At 47.4% G+C, this 13,340-nt stretch overlaps 1 protein-coding gene across 2 annotated transcripts in view; it reads right to left on the reverse strand.

The window, feature by feature from the left end:
• Nucleotides 1-13,340, reverse strand: part of LOC141058410 (neutral alpha-glucosidase AB-like) — a 48,842-nt gene that overhangs the window by 21,223 nt on the left and 14,279 nt on the right. For both annotated transcript variants that reach the window (XM_073554660.1, XM_073554659.1), the window contains 11 exons: nucleotides 8,869-8,956; nucleotides 8,472-8,538; nucleotides 4,927-5,023; nucleotides 4,472-4,652; nucleotides 4,237-4,390; nucleotides 2,687-2,922; nucleotides 1,757-1,883; nucleotides 1,606-1,685; nucleotides 1,393-1,536; nucleotides 1,219-1,315; nucleotides 1,034-1,135 (listed from right to left, as the gene is read on the reverse strand). In XM_073554660.1, coding sequence (XP_073410761.1) covers nucleotides 1,034-1,135; nucleotides 1,219-1,315; nucleotides 1,393-1,536; nucleotides 1,606-1,685; nucleotides 1,757-1,883; nucleotides 2,687-2,922; nucleotides 4,237-4,390; nucleotides 4,472-4,652; nucleotides 4,927-5,023; nucleotides 8,472-8,538; nucleotides 8,869-8,956 — 1,373 coding nt within the window. The remainder of the gene's footprint in view (nucleotides 1-1,033; nucleotides 1,136-1,218; nucleotides 1,316-1,392; nucleotides 1,537-1,605; nucleotides 1,686-1,756; nucleotides 1,884-2,686; nucleotides 2,923-4,236; nucleotides 4,391-4,471; nucleotides 4,653-4,926; nucleotides 5,024-8,471; nucleotides 8,539-8,868; nucleotides 8,957-13,340) is intronic.

Raw genomic sequence — 13,340 nt, forward strand, 5'->3', positions numbered from 1 at the left:
CCTAACCCTCTTTCCAATCCTAACCCTAACCCTCTTTCCAACTCTAACCCTAACCCTCTTTCCAACCCTAACCCTCTTTCCAACCCTAACCCTCTTTCCAACCCTAACCCTCTTTCCAACCCTAACCCTCTTTTCAACCCTAACCCTAACCCTCTTTTCAACCCTAACCCTCTTTTCAACCCTAACCCTAATGGAAAAATAAAAATAAAAATATTTTCTTTATTTTATTAGTTCTGCCTACCTATGGGGGTGATAATCGGGGGGTTTATTTACTTTTTCTTTCATTTTGATCACTGTGAGAGTGATCAAAATGAAAGAATGGAATCTGCAGCCGGCAGATTCGGGCGGGCGCACTGCGCATGCGCCCGCCATTTTCTAAGATGGCGGCGCCCATGAACCGGACCCGCCGGACACCGGGAGCGACAGGGGGACTTAGAAGGTGCCGGGGGAGGTGAGAGTGGGTGAGGGGGGGATCGGAAGCTGGCGGGGAGCGGAGGGAATGGGAGGGGGGCAGATGATGACAGCGGCGGCAGATCGCCGCTGTCATTCAGTTGCGGGGGGGGGCGATCGCCGGTGGGGGGGTGGAATCGGTGTCTCCAGCCATGTCCGATGCTACAGCAGCATCGGCCATGGCTGGATTGTAATATTTCATCAATTTTCATTGATGAAATATTACTATCGCTCTGATTGGCTGTTAAAAGTGAAACAGCCAATCAGAGCGATCGTAGCCACGTGGGGGCGAAGCCACGCCCCCTGTGGCGAAGAACAAAGTCCCCTGTATCTGCGGGTCGGGTGACCTTTCAGTGACCTAGGTCACCCGACCCGCAGGGGGGCTTTAAAGTCATGACGCCACATAGGCGTCATGGGTCGTTCTGACACGACTTTTCATGACGCCTACGTGGCGTCAAAGGTCGTGAAGGGGTTAAAGAGGGTCACAGAAGTCAGACCCTGGCCAAAATCAAGAATTAGTGGCACTGTCCCTGCAAACCATAATTAAAAATAAATAAAATAAATAAAATTAAATGGCTCAAACCTCCACAGAATGAGATCCCAACAAGAGCCAGACTCAGGCACATGGGGAGAGAGATCTTCAAGTGCTCCCACTCTGCAGCATTATCACCTGTCCACACCGCACCTGGGTAACGACAGGAAAGTTCTCCTGTAACCATCAGATGTCCAGTGTACCAGAGCAGCCCCGGTTTTTACCGTTACTCTTACCATAACGCTGTGACCCTGCAAAGAAGGCTCGGGTCAAGACGAACGGTCTCTCCTTCCCACCGGAACGATGGATCAAGCCCTCGGCGGTGGCTTTGTGCTATACGTATGGAATAGCAGAAGGTTGGATCTAGACCACATACCATACACCATATACACATACGATGCAGTACTCACCACATACAGCCCATAAAGGTTGTGAACCTCTCGGTGCTCCCAGCCACCCCAATGTACGGCATCTTTGTGCATAGTCACTTCAGGGCCGTTGAATACAGACGGTTCGTTCATATCGTTCCAAACAAAAAGGTTATCCATAGATCCCTGACGAGGAAACAAGAACATAAGCAACGGCACAAAATAAAGACCGAAGAACAATTGGCAGCACTTCACCTCATACTGGTCATAGGAGAACATACTGGACCACCAGGCTCGCATGTCTGGATTGGTGAAGTCGGGATAGGCGGCAGAACCTGCAAAGGAAGAGCGTAAGAAAACACGGCAGCCCGAGACGTGACCGCAGTCTGCGATGGATCAGACCTACCTGGCCAGCACCATCCCTCGTAGTCACTCCCGTCTTTGGATTTAATATAGAAATTTCGAGACCGGATCTCGCTATGAATCCGATAAGCGCTGTCTATTTTTATGTGAGGATCAACAATCGCCACCATCTGCAATACAGGAAAAGAGCAATATAAAAACAAATGCTACACCAAGTCAAAAAACTGATCCTCTACTATAGAAGAAAGGACTGAAGAGAGGGTGCTTTTTTTTTTTTTTAAAGTTTGAGTTTTTTCCTTTGTAACGCGGAAAACCCGTCACTAGGCTAAAGTTTGATACAAGAAAAACACAAAACTACTTTATAAAGCGATTTTCCATTTTGAAAAACCTGTCCCAAGTTGCAGATTTTTTTTTCTTCTTTCAAAAAAACAAAACAAAAAGGTGCGCTTTACTCACCCTCCTCGGGTCCAAGAAAGCCTATGCACCGAGTGAGTTATAGTCAGCAGCACCGACCTGCTGTCAACTTGAGCAAAGCAGCAGCTGAGCTCAATTATTGTCTGCAGTGCTGTCGACGTGATGTCAGCGCTGCAGACAGTAAGAAACCAATAGCAGCGGAAGAGACTCCGTGAACTCACGGAGGGCTAGTAAAATAGTTTTTTTTTTTTTTTAAAGTTTTTTCTTTTTTTAAAGGCAAAACTGCATCCCGGGGCCCAGAGAGTTTCCGAAAGTGGACAACCCCCTCTTTTAAAAGAATTCTGAACTTCTGCTCTGCTACAGGAACAGAAAAACAAAAATTTCTATCAAATGACAAATACAAACGGCACCAGACAAGTAAATAATGGTGTTAGCGGGGGTCAGTCATTACTGGAGGTGTCGACACTGTGCCATCTCTTTGGATAAATATGAAGGCTGTCCCGCCAATGCAGACGTCAGCGGAGCCTTATGCAGTCTTGATGCAAGCTGACCATCTTACCTTCCTGCGCTTCGCTTTCAATCCAGTCAGCATATTTTTGGGAGTGGGGAACTTGTGAGGGTCCCAGGTGAAATATCTCTTTCCATCAGCATGCTCAATATCTAACCAGATGACATCGTAAGGCATATCGTGCTCGTCAAAGCCGGCATCCACATTACGCACATCCTCCTCGTCGTTGTAATTCCATCGGCACTGGTGGTAGCCCAAGGAGAAGTATGGGGGCAGAGCCTGGGTGCCTGTAAAAGGGTGGAGAGAAAGAAACATTTAGCAAAGATGATCATTTTTCAGTTTCCTGGTGATGTTCCTGAAATCAACATATGCAATCTGGGATGCTAAAGTGGTTGGTAAGATGAGGAATATTCGAGGTTGCGTTGCTCCTCCTGTAATCACCAGGGTGTACAATAATGATAGTTGCCCATGGTCAGCAGATGATACAGCTGCCTGGTACCGGGGTGTGCTGCTGAAATATAGTATGGATTAACTGGTGTAATGTCAGCAGGACGCTACTAGAACTGCAGAACATCAGCTGTGATCAGGGATTTGTAAGTTTTACTAAGAGCAGTAAAAGTTGGTCTATTAAGACAAGAAGCTGCTGCTCTAAGGGGACAAAAGCAGTGAGCAGTCTTGTTACCTTTTATATAAATATCACTGCCTCCTGCATGTTTGCACTTAGCCCTTTTCAAATGATACCCAGAAGCCTCCATGCTGTGCCAGTCAATGCACTAGTTGCCCATGCACCACAGCATACAATATAAGCTTATCCATCTCCCAAACAAAGCTCTCCTCAGTGCTGCACCATCCCACATCTTAGCCCTCCTTGTGTTCTCCTTTTCTAATGATACAAGACTAACATCTCCAAAATCTGTTCTCACTCTAATCTCCAAGACGTTTCTCGTGCTGCACCATTTCTCTGGAATGCACTACCCAAGACAGTCAGATTATTTCTCTGTGTCCACAGTTTTAGTCGTGACCTGAAAACACATTTTTAGGCAAGCATCTTATGAATCTAACTGGTTCTGCACTTCCGTCCTACATTCTTGCTCAGAATTCAATCACCTATTCCAGCATCCTCCGTGCATTCAGAGGCATATGATATCTGGACATATACAGATACCAGCTGATGATCGGTTCGTGCAGCTGTGCATGAATACCTGGACCGCACACCACAAGTACTTTGTGTCATCTCTATTTTCTTGTGTATTGGAAGCTCTTTGGCATCAGCCCCGCACTCCTTTTGATAAAACAAAAAAAAACACAACAGACCTATCACCTTGGAAATTGCCATATCCCTGCAGACATAGGGTTAATCTGCAGGTAATTAGCATTACAATGTTGCCCGTCCACCTTATAGAAAGTGCAGCTATAGGGAGAAAAGGAACTTATTTCCTCCCAGGAGCCACCGGCTTTGTCATGCACGGAGCAGCTACAGTCATCGCTTAGTATACTGAGCGGCACAGGTTTGCACAACCCGGCACATTGACAGCTCGCTCTGCACATATGCCAATCAACGTGGGGAGCACGATGTATCACAAAGAAGAATTGCTAGATACCTGTCAGACTGGCATACTGCTTAAAGATATCGCTCGGTGAAGGCCCAAGTAAAATGAACACATCGATGATCCCACTCTCCGACATCCAGCGCACATCCGTCTGTGGTGTCTCATCACCTCCTTGCATGTACTGCAACATCTTCCCCAGAAGAGTCTGCCGGGAATACAAGCATATTAACAACCAGCCATCCCCCCGATGTGTCATTCATCGCTTTCAGACCCACGTTGCCCTCACCTTGCCAGCTGTGTTGGAGCTGATGTCAACCCAGGTCTCAGCAGCATTGAGCCAAAATATACCTAATGTGCGCTGAACATTGTGAGCTAGCAAGAGGGGCACGGCGCCATACAAAGCCATGGTGTTGTACAGCTCATACTGAAAGACGTCCAGGTTATAGAGCCGATAAGGATCTGTGCTCCTACAAGGACAAAAACAGTCATTTCTAATGTGATCACAGACGCAGAGAAAAGGGGCAAGAGGGCAACAGAGAGAAAGACCACCACCATGATTTTAAGAGACAGCCCCTATAGTATGCTTCCATGACCTCAGTGTGGGGTTTTTAAGGTGAGGATGGGCATGATATATTGAGAACAGAAGATATTGAGGGTCCACAATTATGGGACATCAGTAAGCGAGGTGACGACGGAATTAATGTAATGAGAATCAGAAAGAAGTGCACAAGATCTCCTCACTCTGTTGTCCGTAGTCGGAGGTTGTCCGCGTGTTCTGGAATCCCGTAAACATGTTCAAATCCCGGTAAAGAGAAATCAAGACCCACAGAAGAAGGACCTGCAACAAATGAACACGTTACACCCGAGTCACATTTTGGCTGGTTTCAAAGTGTCCAACACTGACGGTCCGAGCACGGCCTATGAGGTCCGGACCCTCAGCTGGACTCCTGACTCTGACTTAATAGTTTCACATGAGGCTGATGAGTTTGGGTCAGATGAGCTGTGACCGGTACAGACGTCGCAGTACTCGGACCACAAATGTTGTGTTGAGGGAGGGCTAAATTAACCCTTCACGGCTGACCAGGTGATTTCCAAATTAATTCACAGGATGTTGCTAGCAACTGAGAATGACCACACGGAGATGTGTCTCTGTATGGGAGGATCAAAGCAGACCACTAATCCCGTTTATTGAATCTCACATTACATAGCATTCTGCTTAATTATGCAAAGAATACAGCTACCAATAGAATCGTAATACATTTAAGCCAATAGTATTGCAAGAAAATCGGAATATGTCCCTAGCTGCGTGACGTAGAAAACAGAACAATAGCACATTCTTTTAGGGTCTCATATCTTGTACAAGCTGGAACAGTCTGGTTTCATAACAACCGTGAACTTTCATCTAGTTAAGTTACAAAATTTAACTCGTAAACAAAATGGCGTCGCAAGCACAAAAATGGATCCCGGAGAACAAGATGTCCCGTACATCTGAATACTGTACTTCACAATTGTATGAAACATCCATATCTGTGAAAGTAATGTGAAGATAACAACACCGCTCCAGGACCCAGTAATCGTAAAATCCATTTTGTTAATCTCATTGGGGTACACAGAACCATGGGATAGTCTGCTGCCACCTAGAGGCTGACACTATCATTGCATTTAAATAAAACTTGCTCCTCCCCAGCAGACTATACCTCACCTGCTGGACTCAGGCTTCCACGATCTTTGCAGTCTCAGTTGAAGGCAAAGTCTGTCTCAGACCTGTCTTCGGTTAAGGGCCTGTTACACTAAGCGATATCGCTAGCAATATCACTATAACGTCCCTGGTTTTTGTGACTTAGCAGCGATATCGCTATGTGTGATACTTACCTCCGACCGCTCCCCGCTGGTTATCGCTGATCGCGCGAGAACGTCCTGCACCATTTCTCATCGTCAGCTTTGTGCTGGGCTTCCTGTGGCGCCGACGAGCGACGCATGGACGCGGGCGGGAGGACGTCAGGATCGCCTCGTCTAACAGGTAAGTAACGACCCCCGACCGCTGCTTTGTCGCTGGCGAGATCTGCCTGTGTGGCAGCTCATTAGCGACCACTTAGCGATGCACCAGCGATCCTGACCGCGTCATATCGCTGGTGCATCGCTAAGTGTGACAGTACCTTTAGGCGCTAATCATTTTGCTTGTGTGTTTCAGATGGATGTCTCTGGGTAACAGCGATCATAGATGGTTTCACCCACTTAACGACGGAGAGTACAGGCTGCAATTGTTCAGTCCGTATTCTCTGACGTCGTGTGGTCAGACTAATGTACCTTGAGACAGTCGGTAGTAAGGTACTGGGATGGAAGTCCATATGCTAACTAGCTCTTGTCTGCTGCCCCACATATCACCTGTTTGGATGGAGAAGATTAAGGATCCAAATCTTCAGGACAGGCGTAACGCTGTTGTGAGCCTTTTCTTACCTTCTCCTCCCTGGTTCCGCACTCTTATACGCTTCTATTTCTTTGCTTGGGGTGGTAGTTGCTAGAGGCTGTATGGATCAGGAGAAAAGGAGACAGTCCTGTTGCAGGGGCCAAGTGCTGCTGCTGGCTGTTTTACTTGCCCATCGGAGCGCCCCTTGGTTTTATCTGGTCGGGGTTAAACAGGTTGCTGGGCTGGAGTGGGGCCTTGCCGCATAGCTGCTCTTCTCTCTCTGCCGGTAGCAGGCCAGACCCTGTTGGTGTGGATCCATAGAGAACGACGCCTGAAGGAATACACAGGCAGTCGCGCAGCAAAAGCAAGGTCCCACTTCAGACCACTGACCTTTTTAACCCTGACCAGACAAGGAGCGCTGAGAAAAGCAAGTAGGACAGCCAGCAGCAGCACCTGGCCTCTGCAACAGGACCGTCCCTTCATTCCTCCTAAGCCGTAAAGCCTCTAGTAAGCACCACCCCAAGGACAGGAATAGAGAGTGGGGAACAGGGGGAACGAGAGGGTTATATTTACCTGTCCAGAAGATCCGTATCCCTTTAATTTCAGTTCCGCACTATTTGGGGTGGTAGGCAAGAGGTAGTTGGCTTACGGACCTCCATCCCAGTACCTGACTACCATACTGTCTCACGGTACGTTGGTCTGGCCCCACCGATGCAAGTAGACACGTACTGAACAATTACAGCCTGTACGCTCTGTCGCTACATGGGTGAAACAGTGCACAATTACACTTTTCTACCCTGAGACATCCATCTGAAACACCCAAGCAAAATGGTTAGCGCCTGCCTAACCTAAGACAGACCGTGCCTAAAAGGGACACTACAAAAACTGAGGAAGCCTGACTCCAGCAGGTGAGGTATAGTCTGCTGGGGAGGAGAGTTTATCTACATGAAAAAATATCGTCAGCCTCCAGGTGGCACCAGACTATCCTTTGGTTCTGTGTACCCCAATAAGTCGAACGAGACATACGAAATTCACTCCAAGAGGTGCATTATTTATTGGGGTTTTCCAGGTCCCTAGCATTTTAAAAGAAAAATATGGTGGGAGAAAAAAAAAAAGTAACATACACAGAGGTCTTGATTTTTTTTTTTTTTTTTAAATCTTTAATGGGACATGCCTTGGAGTCTTGGCCTTCAAGGGAACCCTGAAGGTAGGAATGCCTGCACAATGCCCACATGCTGAGATGTCCAGCAGTCCTATCATGTGTCATGCCAGACTAGTTTGGGGTAAGAGATAACCCTCCAACCTAGTCCTGCCACATCTCATATGGCGTTGTGCAGAATGAAAGAAGCAAAGTTTGTCTGCAACATAAGAAAGTATAGTCACTACAGTGGTGGATGGAAACAATCAGGGGACCTGATAACTCTTGTGGCGGGAAGCTGTCTCATGGCAGACAGCATCGGCGTATTCACAGGGTATGCCGTTAACGAAAAGATGCCCAACACGGAGCTAAGCACCCACCTCCTATAATTGGTGCCTCGGCCGCAGTGACAGGAGAGATAGCTGCACCCAGGAGCAGCATTCTCCATTTACCACTGTGGTCGGCTTATACGCCAACCTCCCCGTCTCTTAATGTGATCAGACCGCACCAGCTCAATATATTATTATACAGAGGATGGTTTGTGATTTCTTAGAGCAACCAGGACATCTCCTACTAAGCTCGCCAGAACCTCCGATTTTGGGGATGGCTTAGAAACTGGTTCTTGACTCGTCTGAGGACATTTTATGGGCACATGTGAACTGTAATGTCGAGAGGAAACTTCATGGATTTGCCCTCCATTATTGAGCTGGGATCTCCATTTGCAGTCACCACAGTCCTTACCATTTGGTTTACTGTCCGTGTGAGTTTTAAAGGTTTCTTCCCATGTTCCTGGCTCATCCTCCTCTTCCTGGCCAAAAATAAAAAATATAGGAAGTGTTATTACATGGACTAACCAGATCACTGCCCAAAAGGGGTCCTGCAACACGTCTATCACTGCAAGGCAACTGTCTGATGCCCGGCACGGCAGGTATCGCGCCAATCTGAGATGCGTATGGTACCCGCCAGGCATCTAAATGTTGGCCATCTTGGCCGGCGTAAGACAGGAAAATGAACGCCACTTGCACAATCCTCCTTAGAATCACTGTGCCCGAATATCAGACGCACATTAGCATTCTGTCTATTATTCCCCTCCCTTGTACATTATCCCATAAAAATATCAGTCATCCCCCTTTCTCACCTTCTTGCTCTCCTCTTCCTTTGCCACTTCCTCCTCTCCTTGGTTTTCATCATCACTTCCAGTGGGTTCATCCGTCTTCTCAGAATCACTACAAGCCGAACAAAGACGAGGGGTGAGGAGTGACGCTTCCAGGAGGATGGGACATAGAGAAACAGAGGCAAGGTAGAGAGGAGGGAGAGGGTTAGAAGATGAAGAGGGCACGTGATGATGAAGGGGCGTGACGTCTAAGGCTATGTGTAATGGGTTACTGCCGTCATCCTCTGCCGCTCGGTCGTGAAGCTCTCTATCGGACCACCCCCGGGTTAGCCCCCCCTTAGTGAGAATTTGGGTAAAAAATGACTACATTCGTTAGATCTTTGTTAGATCCGGTTTGATCAACCAAAACTAACGTTAGATCACCCCTACAAAATGAGATATTTACGATCTTTTCCAGGGGGGGCTAACCCGTAGCTAGCCCCCCCAACTATGAAATTTGCCGTTTTTTGGATGGATTCTGATAGATATTCGTTAGATCCGGTTTGATCAGCAAAAATTAGCGTTAGATCTCCTTTCGTTTCCGAGATATTGGGGGTGTCAGGTGGGGGGTTAGCCCCCCCTAATTTGAAATTTGCCATTTTTTGGATGGATTCTGATAGATATTCGTTAGATCCGGTTTGATCAGCAAAAATTAACGTTAGATCTCCTTTCGTTCCCGAGATATTGGGGGTGTCAGGTGGGGGGTTAGGTACGGGTTAGCCCCCCTAATTTGAAATTTGCCGTTTTTTGGATGGATTCTGATAGATATTCGTTAGATCCGGTTTGATCAGCAAAAATTAACGTTAGATCTCCTTTCGTTCCCGAGATATTGGGGGTGTCAGGTGGGGGGTTAGGTACGGGTTAGCCCCCCCTAATTTGAAATTTGCCGTTTTTTGGATGGATTCTGATAGATATTCGTTAGATCCGGTTTGATCAGCAAAAATTAACGTTAGATCTCCTTTCGTTCCCGAGATATTGGGGGTGTCAGGTGGGGGGTTAGGTACGGGTTAGCCCCCCTAATTTGAAATTTGCCGTTTTTTGGATGGATTCTGATAGATATTCGTTAGATCCGGTTTGATCAGCAAAAATTAACGTTAGATCTCCTTTCGTTCCCGAGATATTGGGGGTGTCAGGTGGGGGGTTAGGTACGGGTTAGCCCCCCCTAATTTGAAATTTACCGTTTTTTGGATGGATTCTGATAGATATTCGTTAGATCCGGTTTGATCAGCAAAAATTAACGTTAGATCTCCTTTCGTTCCCGAAATATTGGGGGTGTCAGGTGGGGGGGTTAGGTACGGGTTAGCCCCCCTAATTTGAAATTTGCCGTTTTTTGGATGGATTCTGATAGATATTCGTTAGATCCGGTTTGATCAGCAAAAATTAACGTTAGATCTCCTTTCGTTCCCGAGATATTTCCGATCATTTTCTGGGGAGGGCTAACCCGTAGCTGTCTGAATGCAAAATCCTACAGAGACAAGTAGCATCTTGGAAAATTCATTGTGGCGGTCTAGACTAGAAATAGGAAAAGCAAATGACCCCAGTAACAGCAAACGTCGCATGTGACCACTGGATATAAGGCCTCTTTCACATGATCTTAGTTTTGTCGTGTAATAAGCTGTTTTTCACGCATGTGTATTTCACGATGAAATGTACCCATTGAAACCGATGCGTTTATTCTCATATGCGTTATTTTCATGCATACGCAAATGCGTGTAAAAAAAAAATAACAATTACAGGATGTTCTATTTTGTAGCATATTACACGATTAGCCCATTAATACAAATCACTGGGCTGCGTGAAATATGATGGGAAATGCGCAGTGACAACGCTGCATTTTTAACGCGCGCAATACGCATATGATCATGTGACAGAGGCCTAAAGGTAACATAATCACTAGTGCGGTCTGCAGAGCGCCTGTGTAGCTAGTTTCTGCCTATCTATGGTCACTGTATAGGAGTAATATTGGTCTTTGCATGGTGTTTTATTCAGTCACAGTATGGCAGTATTGTTTCATTACTACGTTTGTGTAACTCTCATCAGAGTGGGGGCAAGTAGGAAATCTTGGTGCGTTCCCACAGTTTTTTCCCAGAACTTAACCCCTGGTAGTAGCTGATCTGTAATCCAATGTGAGCATGTGATGTATGGTGCTGAAGGGGTTCCCCGGGATTTCCCCAGGCTGCAGAACGCTGGTGGGGTGACGTCACCCTGCCAGCGGGAAAGCTCAGGGAATCCTTACAGTGCCACAACAGAGGGATGCCGGTGAGCAGTGCTCCCCTGCACATCGTCCTCCCGCTTCGCTGCAGTGGCACCGGTACTCATGGCCTCCCTTGCTGTCGGCTACCTGTGGGTCTTGTACTGCAGGGCTTGTCTGTGGTTCCCTGGCGTTTCCCCAGCATAGGAAACTGGAGGGGCGACGTCACCCCGCCAGCAGGAGACACCAAGGAACCCCTGCAGTACCACATTCAGAGTTTAATTCCGGCTCAGAGAAAACAGGTGTCATATTTAAGCAGTGTGAACTTAGCCTACGTCAGCAGATAAACATTGATATGCGTCTATGACTTATCAAAAGTTACCTGAAAGCTAAATACAGGGCAGGAAATGCAACAGGTGGCATAGCGGCGGAACAGAGGAACGCAGCATGATGGAGCCGATCACATGCTCACCAGCTCCCTAAGCACTGCATGATGCCACTGAAAACCACATGTGGAAAAACCAGGTGGGGCAATGGCTTGAAAACCCACTTAGCTCCTTTTACATTTGCATGTAGTTTTATCAACACAATGTATCAACTTTTGAGTGATTTTGATCCCACCCTCTGTTTGACCCTGTGTGTGACCCTTTGGATGTTCAGCTTCACTTCAGTCATAAGAGCAGGCAGAGAAACACATCCTCGTACAAGTGTGATCACTAAATGTGAAGGTCGGTATTGATTTCCTACGTATGGCATATTTCTATGCAGGAAGGTCTGATCTGCTGTGTGTAATCTGTGCATGAGTGTGTGTATGGATCTGCTGGTCAGTGTGTGCAGATATGGATGGCGGCAGGAGAATGGATGTACAGAGCTGTGTGTTAGGAAATTAAATCCCACTTTAAGCACATAAGTGCACAATAGGAAAATGTGCCAAGTAGCTGCCACCAGTCCTTTACTTCAAGCCTCCCCATTACGTTATTTGTGTTGGCCAATTTATTCATATATAGGATATTAGTCATTCACACGAGTGTTGAATGCTTCACTGAAATGCTGAGAACTGGCAGCAGAGCTGGGCTAGTGACCACATGACCAGCCTAGTCGTGCTATTAGATAGCTGGCATGCGCCTAGTTCTGGGCGCTGCAGCACCCAGACGGCACCTCGGAGTGGAGCGCCACTGGTGTCATTATTCTGTGTGTCTGCAGGACAATACAGGCCTGCTGACAGCTGCATAGGGTAGCATTAGGTGGAAGATTCCCTTTAAGCACACCAACATATATAAATCCAAAAGAAAAGCATGATGCCCATTAAAGAGGCACTCACAGACCACTAAAGAGGCATTCCCAGACTGATGGGTGTGCAGAGGCATGCCGTCTGAGGCAGCTAATTATCTTATCTGTCTCCTCCTCCAGCTTCTGTGTTTAGATGGCGGACATCATCCAGTATACTTGAGGAACTCCCCTGCTGTGGCACTGTTCTCTTCCATGCAGGCTCATGTGCAGATTGCAAGTACACGAGAGTGTGCCAGATGTCAGCGATCCAACCACCTCCAGCTCATGAACCAGAGGAGAAGGGGCCAGAGAAATGAAACTGCATTGAAAATTATTAATTCTCTGAGGGGCAGACGACAGGCCGTGCTCTGACCATCAGTGAATGACGACAAGAATAAGGCTGCTAGCAGCATTTTCTCCCCACTACTTTCCCACCCAGTCTTACGATGACATGACGGGACGGTGAAGTAGTGGGGAAACAAAAAATTGTAATGATAGTCCGATTCAAAGTGAATGGGACCGTCACCTCACCTTTTTTTCTTTCCTGCCATGATGGCAGTCATTGATGGGGAAAAATTGTGAGCATGGACAAAGCCTTAAAGAGTACCTGAACCTTTACTCTGCATTCTGTCATGCTGTCATGCTGTGGCTGATGCCCACAGCATGACAGAAAACGGTGTGCAGCTGCAGCTGTGCCCGAGGCCTCCTGCAGCCCGCAGTGCTGCTGCAAATGCAACGTCCCCCCTCCTACCGCCACCAGAGCCAGGAATCGCTTGACTGATCTGGCAAAATGCTAAATGAGTCAAGGTCCTTGCGCCGGGGGCAGGCCAGGAGTGGCTGCGATGCGGTCACTTCCTGGAATGAAGGCCACGCCCCCTGCAACATCACATGATGCAGCAGACTGCTGCGTCACGTGACGTTGGCTCTTGGCCCATTCAATGGCTGTGGGTGGGCTTCAGCGGCAGTGGCGTTATGCCTAAAGACCTGGTTCATCACC

Source organism: Dendrobates tinctorius, unplaced genomic scaffold, assembly GCF_039654945.1.
Source record: "Dendrobates tinctorius isolate UK_male_01 unplaced genomic scaffold, ASM3965494v1 ptg000211l, whole genome shotgun sequence".
Lineage (NCBI taxonomy): Eukaryota > Metazoa > Chordata > Amphibia > Anura > Dendrobatidae > Dendrobates > Dendrobates tinctorius.